This window comes from Callithrix jacchus, chromosome 1, assembly GCF_049354715.1.
Source record: "Callithrix jacchus isolate 240 chromosome 1, calJac240_pri, whole genome shotgun sequence".
Classification (NCBI taxonomy): Eukaryota; Metazoa; Chordata; class Mammalia; order Primates; family Cebidae; genus Callithrix; species Callithrix jacchus.
Window position 1 is genome coordinate 63,995,744 of NC_133502.1, and position 25,189 is coordinate 64,020,932.

The 25,189-nt window shown below is 40.5% G+C and overlaps 1 protein-coding gene and 1 pseudogene across 2 annotated transcripts; one reads left to right on the top strand and one right to left on the bottom strand.

The window, feature by feature from the left end:
• Positions 1-918: 918 nt before the first annotated feature.
• LOC144576567 (serine/threonine-protein kinase Nek5-like) lies at positions 919-23,839 on the bottom strand. The gene is made up of 5 exons (XM_078345191.1): positions 23,827-23,839; positions 20,731-20,874; positions 19,618-19,755; positions 11,567-11,681; positions 919-2,475 (listed from the first exon to the last, which is right to left on the bottom strand). The coding sequence occupies exons 1-5, from the start codon at positions 23,837-23,839 to the stop codon at positions 2,205-2,207; spliced, it is 681 nt and encodes a 226-aa protein (XP_078201317.1). The 3' UTR covers positions 919-2,204.
• On the top strand, positions 4,648-5,597 carry LOC144579970 (glutathione peroxidase 1 pseudogene; annotated as a pseudogene). Its single transcript, XR_013528746.1, has one exon. The product of XR_013528746.1 is annotated as a glutathione peroxidase 1 pseudogene (transcript).
• Positions 23,840-25,189: the final 1,350 nt, after the last annotated feature.

Sequence of the window (25,189 nt, forward strand, 5' to 3'; positions counted from 1 at the left end):
ATTTAACACATGAGGCCAAGGCTAAAGCCAGAGCAAAGTAGTCAGAGACATGCCTCAGGAACATAATTTAGCTAATAGTGTGTATAAAATGGGTAAGGTCTAGAATTAGGGACTAAAACCAGTTGAAAATGTTATGTATACTTATTACAGTGAATACTTCCAGTTTGCAGCAAAGAATTCAAAATTGTTGAGTAAAGCTTGGTGACTATTACCTAAAATACATTAGCCAAGCATCTTGTCATGGGTACAAACCAATAACCTGATGAGCTGTTTTTTTGGTTTTTTTTTTGAGACAGGGTCTTACTGCTACTCAAGCTGGGGTGCAGTGATGTGATCATGGATTATGGCTCACTGTAGCCTCAACCTCTCAGGCTGAAGCTGAAGTGATTCTCCCACCTCAGCCTCCTGAATAGCTGGGACCACAGGTGCACACCATCACACCAGCTAATTTTTTCTTTTTGGCGGGGTCGGGGGTAGAGATGGGTGTTTCCCTATGTTGCTTAAGCTGGTCTCGAACTCCTGGTCTCAAGCAGTCCTCCTGCCTCAGCCTCTCAAAGTGTTGGGATTACCACTTTGAGCCACCGAACCTGGCCTGTTCATCCTTAAACATCCTTTTTTTTTTTCCTTTAGTTGACTTGATCTTTGGATGTTTGGGGTTTTTAGGAATCATGTTTCATTTCCCTTGCTTTCAAATACTGTTCAGAATAAGGATGAAATGAAGTCACTAACAGTTTTCCTATGAACTAGTCCTGAAAGTAAATAAACACGTATACACACTGAGCACTGAAAGAGCTGCAGATAGTCCATTAACGATACTCCAAACTGGACATATCTCAGGTGACTCCAATGACTTGCATTCTCCACATTTAATGAAAATTATATGAAATGTAAATAGTAAACAGACCTTGGAAATTATCTGATCAACCTCACCTCATTTTTATTTTCTCAGCTTAACAATGCATCAATGAGACATTTGACTTTTATTATAGAGCAGATATTTCAGGCAGAATTCTACCACGTTGAAATACAACCACTTTATCCTTCCTAAGCCCAGACACACTCATTAGTGTTTAAATAAACATCTGGTAAGCTCCAGGCACAACTTCGACACTGGAATTGTAATGATCAATTAAAAAATTTTAAGTCTAGTTTTCTACACCAAACAGCTTACAGTCTTAATAAAGAAATGTTTTTCCATTTACTAATTCAAGAAACATTTCTGACTGTGCTAATAACTGTATATAAAGAGATCATTATAAGATATAAAGACCAGATATAGTCCCTGCCCTCAACCTATACACTTGAAACTACTGGAAACTAATCCAATAAAACAAAATGGTCATTTAGTGCATAATTAAAACATCATGCCTTGCTCTTGCTTAATTGCCTTATTCCTGTGTCATGTCAGCTTCAAAAAACTATATTCAATGTAACAAGAAATTTCACACTTTTATAAAATGGCAGATTTATTACGTTAAATGAATGAATCTGTATATTGTATTTGTTTTATACTGCTGTCCTAACAAATTATCACAAACCTAGTCAACATAAATTTATTATCTCACAGTTCTGCAGGTCAGAAATCTGAAGTGGATCTCACCAGGCTCAGATCAAGGTGTTGGCAGGGCTGTCTGTGTTCCTTCTGGAGGCTCCAGGGAAGCATCCATTTCTTTGCCTTTCCCGGATTCCAGAGGCTATCTGAATTCTTAGTTTATGGCCTTGTCCTCCATCTTCAAGGCAAGCAACATCAGGCTGAGTCCTTTTCATGCTGCCATCTCTCTACTTTTCTCTTTTGCCTTCCTCTTACACTCGTAAGGACCCTTGCGATTACACTGCACTCACATGGATAAACCAAGAGAACCTCCCTATTTTAAGGTCAGCTGATGAGCAAACAATTTCACCTGCAACTTTAATTCTCCTTTGCCATATTCACAAACTGTGGGGATTAGGACGGAGCACATTCTGGAGGGGGTTGTTGAGCCACATTACTCTGCCTACCACATGTGTTAGCTGAAAGATTTCTTAATCGAAACTTTAGAAATATTAATGTCTACATTCAGAAGTTACACTTTCTAAACTGAAAGAAAAATTAATAAATCCTTGCGATTACTAGAAAACCCTTACAGTAAATGAGCATTTATGACTTGTACCCAAACAAATACTATGGGTAACAGATACTAATTTACTAAGAAAAAGTACAATAATCACACTTGTACATTTTGACTGGTTGTTGATGTTCCTTGGTCTTCATCAGTAATACAAATGTGGTCATTAGATGGAGTAGAAATATTCTCCAAGCCTTCACTTAATTCTTCAGGTTTCTGCACACTTATTTCGTCTTTTTCTATTGACTTTCCAGAGTCCTGAGAGGCACTAGAGGCCTTGTCTGTGTTGTCTTCCCCTTTGAAAGAAGCGAGTTTTTCTAAGGATTCTACTGCTTCATCTCTCAGTTCATCTTCAGATTCTTCAAAATTTCTGAAATAATAAGCAGTAAAAATCAGCATCATGATATGAAAGCACTAAAGAATACATGTAAAATTTGTTTCCTTTTCACTCCATCCCCAATTGAGCAATATAAAAGTTGCATTTTCAGCCAGGTTTTTCTATGCATAATAAACAACTAATGTTGAGAGAATTAGTCTTCTGTTTAGTTGCACTTATGTTAAACACCCTTTGTTATACTTGTTAACATCCATCATCTAATGTTTAAGAGGAGAGGGAGAGAGTATAGAAAAAAAGAAAAAACAACTGCCATGCATCGAGCCCTTACTATAGGTCTGTCACTGTCCTAGGGTACTTATACTGTATTTCACATAATACTAACAACATTTTGAGGTAGACATTATCATCATCAAATTGTAAATAAAGAAGCTGAGGCTCAAAGAGGTTAAAAAATGTGTTGAAGATCTCACAGCTACTAATTCATAGAACCAGGAATTAAAATTATGTCTAAGACTGCAACATTGGTATTTTTAGAAAGGAAAAGGAATAGGAGATCAAGAAAAGATTCTGCACCAACCTAAATAAAACCTAAAAGTAATGGCACCAACTGAACATTTAAGTAGCAAGTGTGAGGTCAGGAGTTCGAGACCAGCCTGGCCAACATGGCCAAACCCTGTCTCTACTAAAAATACAAAAAATTAGCCAGGCATGATGGTGCACACCTGTAGTTCCAGCTATTTGGGAGCCTGAAACAGTAGAATCACTTGAACCCAGGAGGCAGAGGTTGCAGTGAGCCAAGATTTCACCACGGCACTCCAGCCTGGGAGATGGCAATACTCTTAAAGTGGCAAGTGGAGGAGACCGAGAAAGAGCTGGTAAGAACCAAGCAGCTGTGTATCATAGACGTAAAAGGAGTAGCCAAATAAGGACTGAGAAATGATTATCTGACTTGGCAATTACAAGGTAATTCTTTTGAGAGAATATTTCAGAGAAGTGCCACACAGCAGGAGCCAATGTACCGTGGGTCAAGAAAGCAATAGGAGGTTAAGAAAGTGGTGACAGCAGGAACTACAGGCGAGTGCCACCATGCCTGGCTTTTTATTTTGATTTTTAGCAGATAGGAGGTCTCACTATGTTGCCAGGCTGGTCATAAACTCCTGGGTTCAAACAACCCTCCCACCTCAGCCTCCCAAAGTGCTGGAAGAGCTACTCAGGAGGCTGATGCAGGAGGATTGCTTGAGCCCAGTTTGCAGTTGTAGTGAGCTAGGATCATGCCATGCACTCTAGCCGGGGCAACAGAGCAAGACCCTCATCTCAAAAAAAAAAGGCAGTGACAATGAGTTTAAACTCCTATTGAAGGGAGCTTGGCTCTGAAAGAAATGTTGTTATTTAGAGAACATAGGGCAATGGTTTTTGGTGGTGGAGAGATTTGGGCATGTTTATATGCTGAGGGAAAGGAGGTAATAGATATGGAAAACAGGAGACAAGTGGAATAACCGATAGGAGCCAGGTCACTGAAAAGAGTCTGGGTTTTAGAGCACCTGTGAAGCATGGGCTTTCAGCAGGAAGAGGGACAGTTTTTCCTAGGAAATGGAAGATAGGGAGAGAAAAGGAAAGAAGCACTCGTAGATATAGAGAAGTTATGGAGCTAGAAAACTGAGACGATTCCTTCTGCAGACCGCATACTATCTCTGTGAAAGAGGAGGCACAGTCCCACGATGAGAGCATGGTGGATGGGAGTGAGGTGAGGGATGAGGGTTTGGAATCGCTGATTCAATTACACAGGGAAGGAAGCGGACCAGGCTTAGGTTAGGATTGCCAGTCATCATGGAGAACCCCACTAAAACTAGAGACCATAAATTTGGGTGGACCAGTAAGTGCAGCTCACACTGTTACCATTCCTGAGATATGTGCTTTACACAGATCCTTCCTTCGTCTTTGTTCCTCTACTATTTAAACTATGCTGTGTCTAGGTATAAATCTCTTTTCATTGTTGCTGCTTGGTAATTGTTTCATTTCCCAGATATGATTCCTGGCTTTGAGTAATTATAGAAAGTTCACAGCTGGAACTGCTTTGCATATTGTTTTCTCATATTCTTTTCTTCTGGAACTCCTTTTCGTATGCATTTGACTTCATGCCTCTTAACTTCTCTATCACGTTTTCCATGTGTTTTCCTTAGACCTGTCTTCCAGTTACTAACTCCTTCATTACCTGTACCTATTCTGTTTTTTAAACCAGTTGAATTTTAATTTCCATTCATAAAGTTTTTTTCAACTTCCATAAGTTCTAGTTAGTTAATTATAGAATTTTTCCCAGCCTGGCCATGTGTGCTGCTGGGTTAGCGGCGGTGGCCCAGTCGGTGTACCTCTTCTTGGCGCACCTGCTGGCCGGCAGGGAGCCTGTGAATCTGAGCTCCCTGTGGGGCAAGGTGCTGCTTATGGAAAATGTGGCATCCCTCTGAGGCACCGTGGGCCAGGACTACTCCCAGATGAACGAGCTGCAGCGGCGCCTCGGGCCCGGGACCTGGTGGTGCTCGGCTTCCCGTGCAACCAGTTTGGGCATTGGGAGAACGCCAAGAACAGAGACTCTGAATTCCCTCAAGTATGTCCAGCCTGGTGGTGGGTTCAAGCCCAACTTCATGTTCTTCGAGAAGTGCGAGGTGAAGGGTGCGGGGTCACACACCTCTCTCCGCCTTCCCGTGGAGGCCCTGCCAGCGCCTAGCGACACCATAGTGCTCATGATGAACCCCAAGCTCATCACCTCATCTCCAGTGTGCTGCAATGATGTCACCTGAAACTTTGAGAATTTCCTGGTGGGCCCTAATAGTGTCCCCGTGCCCAGGTACAGCCGTCGCTTCCAGACCATTGACATCGAGCCTGACATGGAAGCCCTGCTGTCCCAGGGGCCCAGCTGTGCCTAGGGTGGCCCTCCTATCCCGGATGCCGGGCAGTTGCAGCACTGCTCTCTATAGGGGTTTCCATCCACAATGTTTTCTCTAAACCTATAAGGAGGAACACCTGATCTTCCAGAAAATACCCCTCAAGATGGGCGCTGGTCCTGTCCATCCCAGTCTCTCCACCAGACCAAGGTGTTTCCCCACTAATAAAGGGCCAGGTGTCAACAGAAAAAAAGAAAAATAAATTTTGCTATGGTCTGAATGTGTGTTCCCTTGTTCCCATTCATGTGTTGAAGCCTAATCCTCAATGTGATAGTATTGAGGGGTGAAGCCTTTAGGAGGTGATCAGGCCATGAGTGGGATTAGTGCCCTTATAAAAGAGGCCCAAGCTTGTTTGCTCCTTCCACCAAGTGACACAGCAGGTGCTGGGTATGGAGCCGAAAGCTAGCCCTTACCAGACACCAAATCTCCTGGCACCTTGATCTTGGACTTTCTAGCCTCTAGAACTAGAAGTGTATTTCTGAAATTTTTGTTAACTCATCTAGAGTAGCCCAAACAGGCTAAGAAAATCTTCCTGCTCTTTACTGAGGGACTATGTTTTTCTTATGTTTGGATTCCTAAATTTAATTATATAATTTTAAATGTACAATATTATGGTCTTCCTAAGATCATTATATTATTGAGGTTCTTCATGGTCTAATCGGCATTTATTGTATTTGCGATCTTTCACAGTGGCTTCTGTTTTTAAATATTCAATTGTAAGTTCATCTTCACCAGTGCTTTAGTGAAAAAATCCAACATTTATCCCTCCAGAGTGTCTTATATTTACTTCTAAAAGTCCTAGGAATATTACAACCCCTTAATGTTAATTTTAGTGTTAATTTCTCAACATGGATGCTTCCAGCCCATACAAGTATTATAATTCAAGCTCTGAACACAAGTGAAGTCAAGTCTATGGTTATGAATGTCTTAGGGAGAATTGTCTTCCACAGATTGGGCTAAACAGACAAGCCACATTACTGGGATTTTCTTCTAGACCACACTTGCTCTTCAAGGGTCCCAACTAGCAAGAATGGAGGGGAACCCAAGGAATATGAGAAGACCCTGTTAGATATTTAGGAGGTATGCAGGAAGAGGAAGGAAAGGAAGAAAAAGCATTTTATACCCTCCAAAACAAAATAAGCCCACAAACTAAAATTCTAACACCTAAACAAATCTAATGGTAAGACAGATGGCATAAAATTAATAAAAGAAAAAATTGGGCCATGAACTAACTCCAGATGAAATTACTTTTATGGAGGATTTTGATAAATCTCCTAAAGTATTCTCAAAAAGATAATTAAAGCAAAGCATTTATTTAATTTTTTTTTTTTTTTTTTTGAGCTGGAATTTCGCTCTTGTTACCGAGGCTGGAGTGCAATGGCGCAATCTCGGCTCACCGCAACCTCCGCCTCCTGGGTTCAGGCAATTCTCCTGCCTCAGCCTCCCAAGTAGCTCGGATTACAGGCACGCACCACCATGCCCAGCTAATTTTTTGTATTTTTAGCAGAGACGGGGTTTCACCATGTTGACCAGGATGGTCTTGATCTGTTGACCTCATGATCCACCCGTCTCGGCCTTCCAAAGTGCTGGGATTACAGGCTTGAGCCACCGCGCCCGGCCTTATTTAATTTTTTTATGAGAAATAATTATGCATTAATGAAACAAGACCATATATAAATACAAGAAAAAATAATTATCTTGTACATGAAATGTATAATTACTTAAATTAAAAACTCAATAGATGGTACGAAGATATGAATAGAAAACAGTAGTCAAGAATTCACCCACAGTTAATCCCAGCACTTTGGGAGGCCGAGGTGGGTGGATGCCTGAGGTCAGGAGTTCGAGACCAGCCTGGCCAACATGATGAAACCCCATCTCTGCTAAAAATACAAAAATTAGCTGGGCGTGGTGGCTGGCACCAGTAATCCTCGCTACTTGGGAGGTGGAGGCAGGAGAATCACTTGAACCCAGGAGGCAGAGGTTGCAGTAAGCTGAGATCACACCACTGCACTCCAGCCTGGGAGACAAGAGTGAAACTCTGTCTCAAAAAAAAAAAGAAGAAGAAAGAAGAAAGAAGGAAGAAGAAAGAAGAAGAGGAATTATTTACTTGGAAAGGAACAAAGAGAATAAAAAATGAAAGTACAATTGGGTATTATTGGAGATAATTGAGAAGATACAAAATATATCTAATTTGGCTGGGCGAGGTAGCTCACGCCTGTAATCCCAGCACTTTGGGAGGCCAAGGACGGTGGATCACAAGGTCTGGAGTTCAAGATCAGCCTGGCAAAAATAAGTGAAACCCCACCTCTACTAAATATACAAAATTAGGTGGGCGTGGTGGCACATGCCTGTAGTCCCAGCTACTCGGGAGGCTGAGGCAGGAGAATTGCTTGAACCCAGAAGGCAGAGGTCGCAGTGAGCCGAAACTGCAACACTGCACTCCAGCCTGGGCGACAAGGGCAAGACTCGGTCTCAAAAAAGACTAATTTCTCTAAAGTGTGAAAAGTTCCCAAATCAATACAATGTTAATACCTAAATTTTAAATTAATGTCCCACGAATGAACTTTCCTGAAAGAGGAAATAAAAATGGCTCTTTAGCATATGGAAAGATAGCCTCACTCATAAAAGAAATCCTAATTAAAACTATCATGAACTGACTTTTATTTTAACCTATCAATTATGCAATAATCCAAAAATCTGGCAACACACTGAGGAAGAGAATGTGTGTGGAAATAGGCACTTCCATACACTGATGTTCACAGGTGTAACATCTGTGAAGGACAGTTTTACAAAATGTACATGCTCTTTGACCCAATACTTTTTGTTCTGGAAATTTAACTATACATCTACTAGTTTTTGAAATAACAATATGTATTCAACATAATACTGTTAAATGGGAAAAAAAGCAAATTACAGGACAGTGCGCTATGGAGCCATTTCTATAACAAACACATTTACACAGAAATATATTTTTGCTTATGTGTGTATGGGATTCCTCTGGAGAAGTATACACAAGAAGCAGATTAAATGGGCTGACTGTAGGGAGGAGGACTGTGTAGCTGAGGTAAAGAGGTAGTAGGAAGGCTGAAAAGGGTATACTTAAAAAATTTGGAACATGTTTTTTTTGAGAGGGAGTCTTGCTCTGTTGCCAGGCTAGAATCCCGGGGCACTATGTTGGCTCACCGCAACGTCTGCCTCCCGAGTTCAAGTGATACTCCTGCCTCAGCCTCCTGAGTAGCTGGGATTACAGGTATGCACTGCCACGCCCAGCTAATTATGCATTCCTCAGCCTCCCAAGTGCTGGGATTACAGGAGTAAGCCATTGCACCTGGCCCTGGAACTTATTTTAAAAGTAAATTAGGGGCCAAGCACAGTGGCTCCTGCTGTAATCCCAGCATTTGGCTCATAATTTACTTTATAGGAGCCCCAGGTGGGAGGATCACTTGAGGCCAGGAGTTCAAGACCAGCCTGGGCAAAATAGCAAGACCCTGACTCTACAAAAAAAAACAAAAAAAAATCACTGGCCACCTGCAGTCCCAGCTATTTCAGAGGCTGAGGCAAGAGGATCACTTGAGCCCATGAGTTCAAGGCTGCAGTGAATATGATCATGCTGCCACACTCCAGCCTGGGCAACAGAGAAAGACCCTGTCTCAAAACAAATGTTCTTAAGTAAATTATAATAAAATTTTAAAAATTCAAAGGACTCCAAAATTTAGAACTAATAAGAGAGTTTAGTAAAGTTACAGGATACATCAGTAGTGTTCTATACATTAGCAGTTGCCAATTTGAAAACACAAGAGGAAAAAAAGGAAGAGATTTGTTAAAGGACAGAAAACTACAGCTAGATAAGAGGAATAAACTCTAGCGTTCTATACCACTGTAGGATGACTACAGTTTAATTAATACCTGGTATATAGTTTTAAACAGCTAGAAGGAGAATATTAAGTGTTCCCAACACAAAGAAACAATAAATGTTCAAGATGATGGATATGCTAATTATGCTGAACTGACTGCTATACATTGTATGTATTGAAACATCACTATGTACTCTATGAATATGTAAAATTATCATTTTTCAATTAAAATATAAAATTAGGCAGGCATAGCGGCTCACACCTATAATCCCAGCATTTTGGGAGGCCGAGACAGGAGGATCTCTTGAGCCCAGGAATTCAAGACCAGCTTGGGCAACACAGACCCCATCTCTATAAAAAATAAATAAAATTAAAATACAAAAAAATTCCATTTATAATAGCAACAACAACAAAATTAAGTGGTACTATGCCATAAAGAAATTGTAAAAATATTGAAAAATACAAAGAAAAGAGAGACATAAATAGAGAGCTATACTATATTTATGGATGTTAAGATTTATAGTCACATCAATACATAAATGCATAAAGGAAATATGGTAGACACACAGAATGGAATACTATTCAACCTTTAAAAAGAAGGAAAGTCTCGCGTTTGCGACAACATGGATGAACCTGGAGGGCATTCTGCCAAGTGAAATAAGCCAGACACAGAAAGACCAATTCCGTATGAGCTCACTAATATGTGGAACCAAAAACAATCAAACTCACAGATGCAGAGAGTAGAATGCTAGTTTCTAGGGGCTGGGGGTGGGAGAAGGTGGAAGGAAAAGCCAGGAGATGATGGTCAAAAGGTACAAAATTTCACTTTGACACGTAGAATAATTTCAGAAGATCTATGGTACAGCATGGTGACTACAGTTAATAACAATTTATTGTATAATTGAAAATTGTTAAGAGAGTAGATTTTAAGTGCTCTCACCACAAATAAATAAGCATGTGAGGTAATGCATATATTTATTAGCTTGATTTAGCTATTCCATAATGTTTACATATTTCAAAACATATTGTATGCCATTCATATATATTAATACAATTTTTTTTAAGACAGAGTCTCACTCTGTTGCCAGGCTGGGGGGCAGTTGCAGCTCACTGCAACCTCCACCTCTCAGGTTCAAGAGATTCTCCTGCCTCAGTCTCCTGAGTAGCTGGGACTACAGGCACGTACCACCATGCCCATCTAATATTTTTTGTATTTTTAGTAGAGACAGGTTTCAGCATGTTGGCCAGGATGGTCTTGATCTCCTGAGCTCATGATCTACCTGCCTCCGCCTCCCAAAGTGCTGGGATTACAGGCATGAGCCACCACGCCCAGCTTATTAATACAATTTTTATTTGCCAATTAAACTTTTCTTTTTGGCCAAGTGCAGTGGTTCACACCTGTAATCCCAGCACTTTGGGTGGCCAGCATGGGAGGACAGCTTGAAGTCAGGAATTCAAGACCAGCCTGGCAACATAACAAGACCTCTTACCTACAAAAAATAAAAAAGATTAGCCAGGCATGGTGGCATGTGCCTGTGGTCCCACCTACTTGGGAGGCTGAGGTGGGAGGATCAGTGAGCCCAGGAGTTCAAGGCTACAATGAGCTGTGATTGCACTACCACACTCAAGCCTGGGCAACAGAGTGAGACTCTGTCTCAAATAATAATAATAATTTTTAAAAGATTAATAATCTCAAATATGCCAATTCCCATAATTTAATCAACAAATATAATGTCATTCCCACCAAAATCCCAACGAAGTTGCTCATACTTTGTAAGGGAATGCCAAGATGTACAGCAGGGGTTCAATGTTTTGGCTTCCCTGGGCCACACTGGAAAAACAAGAATTGTCTTGGGTCACACATAAATACACTAACACTAATGACAGCCGATGAGCTAAAAAGAAAAAAAAAATTCAAAAATCTCATAATGTTTTAAGAAAGTTTATAAATTTGTATTGGACTGCATTCAAAGCCGTCCTGGGCTGTGGCTTGAACAAGCTTGATGTATAGTGTATGATGAGTAATGGGAAACAATAGTTAAGATAATTTTGAAGAAAAAGCTATAAAGACTAGAACAAGGTGTGAGAACTCACCCTACCAGATATCAGGAGGCACGATAAAGCCATGGAAATTAAGACAGAATATCACTGAGGCAAATGTAGAAAATGATGCCACTGGAGAAGAATGGAGAGCCCAGAACCAAACCCATGCATTGTCAAACTTTTTTTTTGTAGCTAGGTCTCAGATGGTTATTTCCAATGTCTCAGCAGCAGCATTTTCACCTGGTACCAGTGCTTGACTTAGGTATCAGCGAATGATCTACTTACGTATCATCATCATCAAATCTTGGTTCTAGCTGTTCCTCATCTACTTCAATGACAGAGACCATTTCTACCTTTCCTTCATCTTCTTTCGGTAGCCATTGTTTTAATGTTCCCATTGCTAAAGAAATGACAGAGAAAGATATTAATGCATCCCAGCCTATATACCCAATGAGGAGCATATACCAAAAATCATATGGTGAACATCAGTATAATGGTAAACCTCTTAGCCATATCGATCAAAACAGAGAATAAGAAAGGGACGATAACACAACCAGACAAGAAAAAGTGACAGGAATAAGGATCAGAGAGGAAGAGACAAAATCCCTCGACTTTTGGGACAGAGGCTTTGATTGTATAGAAAAATTAAGAAGATCGTTGTGTAAAAACAAGATTAACCACAGTTGGACCACTCTTATTCTCCACTGTTTCTATGCCCTGAGTATCCCACCATGGTGAGGCTTCATCGTGAATGCCTGCAGGGAAAACCCAAAGCACACACACACCCCTTCATCTTTTTTTTTTTTTTGAAGTTATTTTTGTTGCTTAAAATGTGCTTTTTCTCTTAGGAAAAGAATTAGACTGAAGGTAGAACAATATATTTTTTATTATTTGTTTATTTATTTTTGAGACAGAGTCTCACTCTGTTTCCCAGGCTGGAGTGCAGTGGCGTAATCTCAGCTCACTGCAACCTCCCCCTCCCAGGTTCAAGTGATTATCCTGCCTCAGCCTCCTGAGTAGCTGGGATTACAGGCATGCACCACCACGCCTGGCTAATTTTTGTATTTTTAGTAAAGATGGGGTTTCACCATGTTAGTCAGGCTGATCAATTTTCATTTTTTTATAGCAATGCAGCATCCCCTCAACTACTCTAAGATTCTACAATTATAAGATATGATTTTATTTCATATATCATCACAAAAAAATGTTCCCAGTGAAATAGCATGTTTCCTTAGCCTTTAGAATTTATATTCCCTAAATATAAATTATTGTTAGAATGTTTATAGACTTTATCTCAGCATGCTTTTTTTTTTTTTTTTTTTTTTGAGATGGAGCCTTGCTCTGTTGCCTAGGCAGGCTGGAATGCAGTGGCACAATCTCTCACTGCAACCTCCACCTCCCAGGTTCAAGTGATTCTCCTGCCTCAGCCTCCTGAGTAGCTGGAACTACATGTGCATGCCACCACATCCAGCTTATTTTTTGTATTTTTAGTAGAGATGGGGTTTCACTATATTGGCCAGGCTTGTCTTGAACTCCTGACCTTGTGATCCACCCATCTCAGCCTCCCAAAGTGCTGGGATTACAGACGTGAGCCACTGTGCCCGGCCCCACAATTTTTTTTTTAAATAAAAAATAAAAAGTCCTATCAGATGCTTCAGGTAAGTTCTCCTGAATTCAGCCCTTCCACTCTGGTTGAAATTCTAGACTTTATTTGGGATATTTTCAAATTCTCTCTTAGGGAGGGCTTCAGTCTCTGTCTTTGGACAGGAGATTCAAGTAAAGAGCTCTGCAGAAAATTGCCTTTTTTCTTCCTCTGTTTAACAGCAGAAGGTTGGGGTCAAGGTTTTTTCATTCCTGCCTCCACAGAGAAAGTTTGAATCAAGGAATTGACAGTGTGGCACTGGTACTCTTATTTACATAGTGTGCTTTTAAGATTGCAACTGTTTTCTACTGTTTGAGATTATGTGTTGGTTTTTCATCTGTGACCAATTCCGGTTAGTAAAATACCAGGTGAACTTATATATAACATTTATGGGGTGTCCTCTCATAAATATCTAGGAATCAGAGGCCACCTAACTCAGGATGGTCAAAAGCAGCAGTAGCCAAAATGAGATCCTTTCAGATGTCTAAAATAATTCATTTTGTGTGCACAATTGAGAGAAAAAGAAAAAGAAAAAAAAAAAGCTAATTTCAGAACCAGACAAACTAAATGGGAGACCTACTTTATTTCTGTCCTGGTTGAAATCTGGTAAGAGATTTGGAAGGTGGTTTTTGTTTGTTTGGTTTGTTGTTGTGTGATCGTTGTTTAGAACTCTATGATCAGAAGTCAGGTTAATTAAAACTTTAATATTTAGGCCATACAAAATTGTTTTCTTCTTTTGGATGCTGTTTCCAGAAATTTTTTTTTCGCTTGCTTCCTATCTTTTTGGCATGACTTTTGCTGAGAAAAGTGTAAAACTTCTCATTGGCCTCTTAGGTATCTTAAAAACCTTCCCAAATTAACTCCTCTGTGACTTGTTCTTCTATTTCCTTCCACTTCTGCTCCTCCTTCCTTTTGCAATTTTCAATAACACATGAAAATATCTGGAGACTTCTAATGACTCTAAGACCCTTTGAGGAATGCAGAGAAGGTGCCACTCATCCCTCCTTAGGTTGTTCTGTTTTCCTTGTGGAGTACAGCGTCATGGGCAGGTTCCTCTCAGATCTAAAGCTCTACTGTCTTTTGCAGTAAGTTACTTGATCACGTTGACTTTGGAGTACCAGGGATTACATTGTACTGTGAGAGAAAATTGATTTTTGTGTGTGCAATGGCTGAGAAGTCACCGAGAAAAGCTGTAGTTTTGGAAGTGGCTGACAGCTTGTTGCAGTTGTGAAAGGAAAATAAGTCTCCAGACCAATTTATTACTAAGGCAAGAAAAAATTCAAGTTGAAAACTATATCAGGCAAACCTGCCTCCCATTTATTCCTCAGTAAGATGGCTACAAATATTAAAAAGCTGTATACCTCCCTCACAATTTGCCCACAAGGAAGTTCCTTGTAGGCCTCAAGATCTTTACCCTAAAACAGTTCTGTTGAATTTCACTCTGGCAATGTAAACTGATAGCTGATTTTCACAGGTGCAGGACAGAAAGTCATCCCTCTGCTCACCTGAGACAAATGCATATCTGATTGCTTCCTCTGCCCTATTGTTTATGTAAAAATGCAGCTTCACTGAGCCAGACTAAATTGTGTATTCAGTGAAAGGTTGATCAAGGACTCAAAAGAATTTAACCTTTTGTCTCTTGTCTACCAGTCACCTGGAAGCCCCCACCCCCCCACCCATCCCTGTTTCAAGTTGTCCCTCCTTTCTGGACCGAACCAATGTACAATTTATACATAGTGATTGATGTCTCATGTCTCCCTCAAATGTATAAAAGCAAACTGTACCCTGACCACCTTGGGCACATGTCAGCAGAACCTCCTGAGGCTGTGTCACAGATGCATCTGTAACCTTGGCAAAATAAACTTTCTAAATTGATTGACACCTGTGTTATCTGTACATTTTCAGTGCCACAAAAGAAGTAGCACTCAAATATAAGTTTCCTCAGCAAGGCAATTTACTTCTATAGAAGGGTACAGCTCACAGATGGAACAATAGCAAGTGCACACTTGAACAAGGGAGGGGAAGGGGTTCTTATTCCTGACAGAGGTCACCCCTACTGCTGTGTTGTTCCTTACTGGCTAGGGTTAGACTGCATAGTGAAATCTAATTCCGACTGGCTATTTTAAAGAGAGCACGGGTATGAACCAGAGTGGCAGGGTGGGTAGTTTGGTGGGAAGGACAGTTACAGGACAGGTCAGAGCAGGTAACCAGGGGTCAAAAGCAGGTGACCTGAGCAGGTGACCAGAGCAGGGGCCCAAGGAAACAGTTGTGAACTACTGATTAGAACTGGTGGAAAAGGTTGTTTAATGAAACTATAAGGAAGTTTAACTTTAAAATGGAGAATTAAAGAATAAGAGAGCTGAACATACCCCCATACTGATTCTTTGAAGGGAAACCTTGAGTTCACTATATTTAACACCTGTCTCAGATATTTTAGGTAAACACAGTGAATTGTTGTTACTAGATGGGGCTACTTACTTCTTTGTGGGTTTAGATTAAAAGACAGGTTTGAACACTTGGAGGTTATGGGAACACTCACCATCAAGGTATAAGACTCCTGTTGGGGATGGGCTGCTCACAGGCTAGCTTGACTGGCAGGTTACCCACTAGCCTCGGGGGAATGTGTGTGTAGCAAGGAGCATAGTCCCATGCTGTTTCCCTTCTTTTGGGAGGGGGGACCCAGGACTCAATATAGAAGTGAGATCCTTGATTTTGAAAGATTTAGATACACTGCCTTCCAGTTTTGTCCGCTTTTCACATATTAAATATTAGACCTTGTTTTAAAACTCTTCATAAAAAATTTTACATATATAAAGGAAATCTCCATTTGTAAGGCCTCCCCCTACACCCAAACCACCAGAAAATTTTAAGATGGGAAAGACATTAATTTAAAGTTCACATAACAAACTTTACCTTTGTTTCAGACACCTTTCCTGGCAATCTTCTCTTAACTAAACTTTGACTGTGCCTTTTTTTTCAGCAAATAATGGTGTTTAAATCTAAGTTTTGTGCCTTTAAGAGTCATCCTTTCAGAAATGCAAATTTAGGGTTGGCTTGCTAACTATTGTTTAGGGCAATGGAACAGGTAATCAAGAGACTAATAGTCTAAAGTTAGAGGCTTGTAATCCCAGCACTTTGGGAGGCTGAGGCAGGTGGATTGCTTGAGGTCAGGAGTTGGAGACCAGCCTGGCCAACATGGTGAAACCCTGTCTCTACTAAAAATACAATAAATAGCTGAACATAGTGGCACACTTCTGTAATCCCAGCTGCTCCAGAGGCTGAGGCAGGAAAATCACTTGAACCCAGGAGGTAGAGGTTGCAGTGAGCTGAGACTCCAACCTTGATGACAAAGTGAGACTCAGTCTCAAAAAAAATAAAGTTGGAGGAAATATTATTTGAAAACTGGCAAATGAAAGCCTTATGAAGCTATAAAACCTTCTTCTGTGTGTCTGTATATGTATCATGTGTGTCTGATTTTGTAACTGAGTGCTCTATTTTAACTTTTTTTTTCTTCTGGTAGCCCTCTGTATTAACTTTTTAGTAATGAAATAATACTCTTGACTTTCTTTCCACCAGGCATTCCCTTGCATTGCTAGCTTATCTCATTATGTTTGCTTAGAAGTTCCAGAGACTGAATCTTGAGATAATCCAGGTGCCTATCAAATTATCCCCCACCAGATTACTTCAAGGCTGCAGCTAATTTACAACCCAAACAAGCAGGAGATGGCACCAGCCCAATCACCAGATGGGGCAAGAACTCAAAATAAGTCATCCTGGCCGGGCGCAGTGGCTCATGCCTGTAATCCCAACACTTTGCAAGGCCAAGGCAGGCAGATCACAAGGTCAGGAGTTCGAGACAAGCTTGGCCAATATGGTAAGACCCCCGTCTTCATTAAAAATACAAAAATTAGCTGAGTGTGGTGGTGCATGCCTGTAGTCCCAACTACTCAGGAGGCTGAGGCAGAAGAATCGTTTGAATCCAGGAGGTGGAGGCTGCAGTGAGCCGAGACTGTGCCACTGCACTCCAGCCTGGGCAACAGAGCAAGGCTCCATCTCAAAAAACAAACAAGATAAGTCATTGGAACAAATCACATAGACTTGCACCACCTCATCCCACATGCCCTCCATACCAAACTTCCCCTTCTTAAGCCCTAGCATTTTGCCTGAGAATTTTGAAGTGGTTTTATTAAGGCAGGAGCCTGAACCATCTCCCCACTGCTAGCACTGGAAAATAAAGTCACTTTCTTTCTACTGCACCTTGTTCTCGTTATTCAATTTTGCAAGCGGAGGGTGGCCAAACCTGTATTTGGTTGACACTTCACTTGGTAGTGAAATATATGAAAGAGGTATAGTTAATTGGCTTAAAGAAAAAGTAAGTACTTAAATGAAATATTTTATCAATGAAAGTAGAAATGAACTCAAATGCCTTTTAATTCAGGTAACTTGGGTAAATTTTTGGTAAATAAGACTGGTTTTTTGGTTAATGAAAGCAGCTAGGTCATTTGATCAGCAAAACATCCATGTATTAACTTTAGGGCTTTTGCTTAGGTAATGACTGCCTAACATTCACAAAACTGTAGAAATGATTTAATAAAGAAAGAAGAAGATGGTTAGATTTGCCAATGTTTCCTGAAAATGTCCTAACATAGTTGTTAAGAATGAATAAATAAATGTAATGAAATAAGAGGTTTGTTTACAGGTGGAGTGTCGTTCGGTCACACTGACTGGAGTGCAGTGGCATGATCATGGCTCACAGCAGCCTCGAACTCCTGTGCTCAAGTGATCCTCCTGCCTCAGCCTCCCAAAGGGCTGGGATTACAGCCATGAGCCTGGCCAGATAAAAATTTTAATAATAATTAGGTTTTATATGGTGTTTACTTTGAAATGGTTTTTCAAATCCTTTTGGTAACTTTTCAAGTTTTGCTAAGCTAAATTAAATGGCAGGTATTCATTAACTAGATCATCTCCAAATAATGCTAAGACATTAATGACAAATTATGAGTTTATAATCTTAAACTTTTGGCTTCGTACTTCAGAGAAACAAAGATATTTAGATGTATTAGTAAAATGTCCTGTTCCACATTAAAAAAAAATTCCACTAGAAAGCCTCTTTCAAAATATTATAAAATGTGTATTCATTAATTATTGGGACTCAACTGACAATTAAAAATTACTATGTTTTTGTAGTGGTATTTAACTTTGTAAACATTTATCAGCCTCCAAGAATATCTAGTACCTTAGTTTTTCTACTTGTTGCTCACCCTCACTTCTCCACAATACCAGGTCCCAGACCTCACACTCGTGCAGATACTCCTGGAATCCCTGCTTGCCTGCAGTAGCTTTTCTTGTACCACTTCACACTTCAGTATGTTATATGAGACTGAATTATCATGTGATTTCCCTCAATCTTTTTTTATTGTTATTATTTTGAGATGGAGTTTTGCTCTGTCATCCAGGCTGGAGTGCAATGGTGTGGTCTCGGCTCACTGCAACCTCCACTTCCCAGGTTCAAGTAATTCTCCTGCCTCAGCCTCCTGAGTAACTGGGATTACAGGTGTGTGCTACCATGCCCAGCTAATTTTTGTGTTTTTAGCAGAGATGGGGTTTCCCCATGTTGGCCAGCTGGTCTCAAACTTCTGACCTCATGTGATACACCCGCCTCAGCCTCCCAAACTGCTGGGATGACAGGCATGAGGCACTGTGCCTGGCTTTATTTTTTATTTTTATTTTTAGAGACAAGTTCTTGCTCTGTCACCCAGGCTGGAGAGCAGTGATCATAGCTCAGAGCATCCTCAAACTCCTGACCTCAAGAGATCCTCCTCCTTTGGCCTCCCAAAGTCCTGGGATTATAGGTGTGAGCTATTATATCCAGGCCCCTCAAATTTTAGAAAATGATGGTTGGCTTCCCCTTAAAGCAGCGGTCCCCAGCCTTTTTGGCTCCAGGGGCCAGTTTCATGGAAGACAATTTTTCCACAGGGGCAGGGAAGGAGGGTGGTTTCAGGATGAAACTGTTCCACCTCAGATCATCAGCCATTAGATTCTCATAAGGAGTGTGCATGGTAGGTCTCTCACACGCACAGTTCACAATAGGGTTTGCGCTCCTATGAGAACTGAATGCAGAACTGAATGCAGCTGCTGCTCTGACAGGAGGCGGAGCTCAGGCAGTAAGGCTCACCTGGCCGCCACTCACCTCCTGCTGTGTGGCTTGGTTCCTAACAGGCCACAGGCTTTACAGGTCTGCAGCCGGAGGGTTGGGGATGCCTGCCTTAAAGTAAACAAAAGAAGAATCTTGCTAAAAATTGGAGGGAAAAAAATGATATTATGGTGTATTTTTATTGCCTGTGGGATAGTAATCTGAGTCCAGTGAATAGCTGTCAGAAATAAACTGACTCTCTCGGGTAGAGCAAAACAATACTAGATAATCAGCTACAAAGCCCCTAGCCCTAATTAAACTTTTCACCAATTGTCAGCTGATTGCATTAAAGAAAATTACACCACTTGCCCGGGAAGCTCGTGTCTTTTGTTAGTTGCATTTGGAACAGGATTGGACCAAGCAAATTGGCTTCTGAAAAGGCTAGACACCCTCCCAGTTCTCTCTCCCAGCTGAAGGCATTTTTAACCCCTTTCAGAATTTGCAAATCTTTGACAAAATTCCTCTGGGGACTGGTTATGTTGTTAAAAATAATCTACATACCAAATTCTCCTTCATCAGCAGAAAATGGGAAACTCGTTAGATGTGCTGCTGCCAAAATACTCATTAAGGTTCCTGGAGCTTCATGCAGCCACTGTTTCCTATTTTCTGGAATGCCTTCAATCCCAATATCTTGGCCATCTGAAGAGATGTTTTTCATGTTATTAAAAATAAAAATGCTTCTCATTAGCATATGTATAAGATCACAGAATGTTAGGAGGTAACCTAACCCCACCTCTAATTTTATTAACAAAGAAGCAGAAATATAGAAAAATTTAGCGACTTCTGGTCACATAGCTGATGAGGGGAAGAGTCATGGTTTTGTAAACTGGCTTTTTTGGTGTGATAAAATTTCTATTCTATTTGCCTATTTTAATTGCGCTTCCCCTCAATTATCTTATTAATGTATAATTCAGTTTACACACAATAGCTTATTTCAGTGATACACTTACATAATTCAACTTACAGCACACATATGAATTTTAGCTCCCTCTCAGCCCAGTGTTATCAAGAACATAGAAAATAAGTAATTCAAATCTTCACCACCTGTGAAGATAACGCTCAGAGGCTGGAGGCTTCTATGAACCTCTTCTAAGGAAAGGCTATGTCAGAGATTCAAATGTAAATGAAGGAATTTAGGTAGAAAACATCATCATATCCTAAATATTCTTAACATTTCAATAGCACATTGGCTTCAAAGCAATTTATATGTATCTTTGAACTACTAACTCTCTAAATCTTATAGGAATAGCTACTCTTTTAATTCTAATTTTACTGGTGAAAACAAAAATAAGCCTATGAAATTGCAAGACAGTTGAGCTGGCCTTGGAAGGCAAATCAAGTCAGCTGCCTTCCTCGTGCACTCTTCCTCACTCTGAGGAAGGTGACATCCTAGATTTTTCCTCCTTTATATGTGTATGTCTAGAGTGGCCATTTGTCCAGGATAATTAGCAGGCAAGTCTCTATGAAGATATCAAAACAAGATCTTTGAAAGTGTCTAATACAAGATCTATAGGGGGCTGTACTGAGAAGTAGACTATCACATCAGGATGAGCACCAGGCTCTACGGGGCCTTGGTCTTCCCTTCCTGATGACTGACACTAAGCACAGACACACCGTCAGGCCCCGTGGGGCAGGTGGAGGTGATGTAAGCCACTACCATCATCTGCAGCAGAGTCTGAGGTGCTCCTCCTTCCCACTGCCTCCTGTTTCCAGCAGCAGCTGCAGTATGCGTGGAAAACCCTGGGTGTAAGGAAATAACTTGTTAATTCAAAAGCAAAGTGGAACTAATTGCTCCAAACAGTTCTTAGGAACTCAGAGGTAGTTTATTAGCAGGTATATTCAAAACCAGAAAAATGACCACCCTTGTTCTAACATAGATATATAAGACTGAAATGGCAAACAGGTGTCAAAACTGCTTTACTTTTATTCTTAGTGTTTGATTGACTAGCCAATATAGCTAAATGCTAAGGAAATATCAGTGACACAAATAAACAAATTCCTTCAGGCATCTATGAGAACTTTTCCACAGAAATGCAATGTTTCATTTTCTTAATTAAAAAAAAAAAAACTTGTTCTGACTTTTTCCTTATTACTATTTACACCATAAAAATATCTGAAAATTGCCAGGTGTGGTGGCTCACACCTGTAATCCCAGCACTTTGGGACACAGAGGCAGGTGGATCACCTGAGGTCAGGAGTTTGAGACCAGCCTGCCCAACATGGTGAAACTGTGTCTAAAAATATAAAAAATTAGTTGGGCATGGTGGTGGGCACCTGTAATCCCAGTTACTCGGGAGGCTGAGGCAGGAGAATCCCTTGAAACTGGGAGATGAAGGTTGCAGTGAGCAGAGATCACGCCACTGCACTCCAGTCTGGGTGACAGAGCAAGACTCTGTCTCAAAAAAAAGAAAAAGAAAATCTGAAAATCAGCTAAGAAGAAGAAGAAAAAATCACCCATAATCTCACAGTCCAGAGACTATTAAAATTTCAATTTTACCCTTCTGCATACAGTTTTTGCTTTGTTTTGAAACAAAAAATTGGACCACATAATACATATCCTCTCAGAGCTTGCTTTTTTCAATCAGCTACAGATCATATCCAGGTTATTGAATATTCTTCTATACAGCTATTTTAAAGCAAATATAGTATTCTGCTTCATGAATGTAATACAATGTAACTAATCCTTTCCTGCCAGATTTTTACATTGCTGGTGATTTTTCACTATTATTAATAACACCATTATATAATGACCTCATTTGTAGCTATATTTTTGTGGACATTTATGATTATTTAAACTAAATTATTGAAAATGATAATTCTAGGGGTTTGTATTATTTGCTTTACTAAAGCTTTTTGTTTTTAAACTTGAATTATTACTAATTTATTCTGTGATTTTTTTTTTTTTTTTTTTTTTTTTTTGAGACGGAGTTTCGCTCTTGTTACCCAGGCTGGAGTGCAATGGCGCGATCTCGGCTCACGCAACCTCCGCCTCCTGGGTTCAGGCAATTCTCCTGCTTCAGCCTCCTGAGTAGCCGGGATTACAGGCATGTGCCACCATGCCCAGCTAATTTTTTGTATTTTTAGTAGAGACGGGGTTTCACCATGTTGACCAGGATGGTCTCGATCTGTTGACCTCGTGATCCACCCGCCTCGGCCTCCCAAAGTGCTGGGATTACAGGCTTGAGCCACCGCGCCCGGCCTATTCTGTGATTTTTTTTATGTTCTTTGAACAGCTAGCTCTTCCCTGTTCAAAGAATTACCTATATTCTTTTATTCCATTTTCTAATGTATAACTTTTTTACATGTAAACTCTGATTTTTTAAAATTTATTTTGTTGTATCATATTATTTAGGGTCTGATTTCACAATCTTCCCCAAACTGTTAACCAGTTGGCCAGCAGCATTTATTTGAATAATCCTTTCTTTTCACACTGACTTGTGTTTTTACTTTTCATTTGTACAGAATTATGATACATACTAGGATTTGTTTCTAACTTTCTCTTCTCACTGTTTTAGCTATTTCAGTGCTACTATTTGTTTAAATGACTATAATTTCTGTAATATACTTTAACATTTGGAAAGGTAAATTCCACTTCACTGTACTTTTTGAAAATTTTTGGCTACTTAAGAAGCTCTAGAATTCTCCAACCTGCTGAGATCTCCCTATACCATAAAAAGAAATCCTATTGTGGTTTTGATTGAAATGGCCATAAATCCACATTTTGAGGGTGGAGAAAGAAAGAACAAGTTAGGCAGGCAGTTAGGGCAGGTCCTTGGTAGAATTCTTTTAAGCAAAAGAACAGTCTGAAAAATCAAGCTGCAGACACAGATAAAGGAACTAGCATAGGAAACTCACCTAAAACATGCCCACAGCTGCACAGATAAGAGAGCAAGCCTCAACACAGAAATGCCTTTGTCCTTGGTGCAACCAGTGAACCTCCAGGAAACAGTTCCTTCTCCTTTTGTGGGCGTGTTCATGGTGGGCTCCAGTGAGCACGTTCCTTTCTTTTTGGGGCATACTTTGGACTGTGAGCCAAGTCTCTATGAACCGTACTTTGGACTGTGAGCCAAGCCTCTACCAACCATCACTCTGAAACTCAGCCAGTATGTGAGCCAAGTCTCCAACTGGTCCTGTACACTATCATGTTATTTTCTTTCTCTTTTTGTTTTCTTTTTTGAGACAGAGTCTTGCTCTGTCACACCAGCTGGAGTGTGGCTGGAGTATGGTGGTACAATCTTGGCTCACGGCAACCTTCACATTCCAGGTCCAAGTGACTCTTGTGCCTCAGCCTCCCAAGTAGCTGAGATTACAGGCATGCACCACAACACCCAGCTAAATTTTTGTATTTTTAGTAGTGACAGGATTTTGCCATGTTGGCCAGACTGGTCTTGAACTCCTGGCCTCACAAGATCTGCCCATCTTGACCTCCCAAAGTGCTGGGATTACAGGCATGAGCCACCACGCCCAGCCAACCATCATGTCATTTTCTGAGTGGTGCCTTTTCCAAAGACAACCCCCAGTCATTAAGCACAGTAGGAGGATGGGGTGGAGCTGCCAGAAATCTTGCCTTGTACAAGTGAAACACCCAGCCCCATTACGTTTTTCATAAAAGCCTTTTTACTCAGCTGTAAAATGGCAACCCTCTTGGGTCCCCTCTCTGCAGTGAAGAGCTTTCCTCTTTTGTTTATTAAACTTTCACTCCAAACTCACCTTTGGTGTCCATGTTCCTTATTCTTTTGGTCACAAGACAAAGAGCCTGTCTCAGGTGATACTTCAGTCAATGATAGTGCAATATTTATTTGAAAAACATACATCCAATATATACCACTGTTATTTCTCTCCATTTATTCAAGTGGCCTTGAAATACCTCAGTAAGGATTTATAGTTTTCTTTCTACACACTGCATAATTCTTGTAAAGTTTGTTCCTAAATGAATGAATATACACACACACATTCATACATATTTGCTGTTATTACTATAAATGAGATCTGACAACCAACTGGGAAAAACACTTGCAATACATATTACAGGAAAAGATTTGATTTAAATCAGTCTTATAAAAAACAAACATGTCGCTTTCAGTAGAGAAAAGGAGGAAGGGCATGAGTACATAATTCATAGGAGAAATATAAATAGTTGGCCAGGCACAGTGGCTCACACCTCTAATCCCAGCACTTTGGGAGGCCAAGGCGGTGGATCACCTGAGGTCAAGAGTTCGAGACCAGCCTGGCCAACATGGTGAAACTCTGTCTCTACAAAAAATACAAAAAAAAAAAAAAAAAATTAGCTAGGCGTGGTGGTGTGCACCTGTAGTCCCTGCTACTTGGGGAGGCTGAGGCAGAAGTTTCGCCTGAACTCAGGAAATGAAGGTTGCAGTGAGCCAAGATCGCACCACTGCACTACAGCCTGGGTGACAGAGGGAGAATCCAGCTCAAAAAAATAAAAAAGAAAAAATATGAATGGTCAACAAATATATGGAAAAATTCTTCAGCCTGAATAATAATTACAGGAATCCAGATTAAAATGAGAGACAATTTTCAGTATACTACTAACGAAGGGTTTTTCTTCCCCCTTTCATCTAAAAAACAGCCAACTCGGTCTCTTCTTCCCAGCTGACACAAAGACAACAGTTGAATTTACCCCTTTCACAGTTGACTGCTTTCCCGAGGGTTCCTGAAGGGCCAAATCCCACCCACTTCACCTGGCCTTTCTCTTCCAGTTGATGCCGCCAATTCCTGTGCCTCCTCCATGACCTGTCTCTCCTCCTTTGGCTTTACTCTTTCCTGAGTCTCCAAAATTTGTCTATATAGTGGTAGAGTTTTGTCTTTCACTCCAGTCCCTCTGCCTAGGTATTTTGACATCACCAAGGTTAAAAAACGCGGATATGCTAAGGGCCGCCAAGCTATATCTTTATCCCTGATATGCCCCAGGCTTTCAGTCTTACACAGCATCTGCAACTGATGCCATAGAGACCTAAATCTCAACATGTTCCAAATTTAGATCACTACCTTGTCTTTCCTGACCCCATTACCCTCCATGTGATATATATTTGGTTGGCGAAAGCTTTATGCA

Coding starts and splice junctions, on each gene's coding strand:
- LOC144576567 (XM_078345191.1), bottom strand. Junction 11,682..19,617: donor TGCTGATGAAGGAGAATTTG/GTATGTAGATTA, acceptor TCATTTCTTTAG/CAATGGGAACATTAAAACAA. Junction 2,476..11,566: donor AGATTTGATGATGATGATAC/GTAAGTAGATCA, acceptor TTATTATTTCAG/AAATTTTGAAGAATCTGAAG.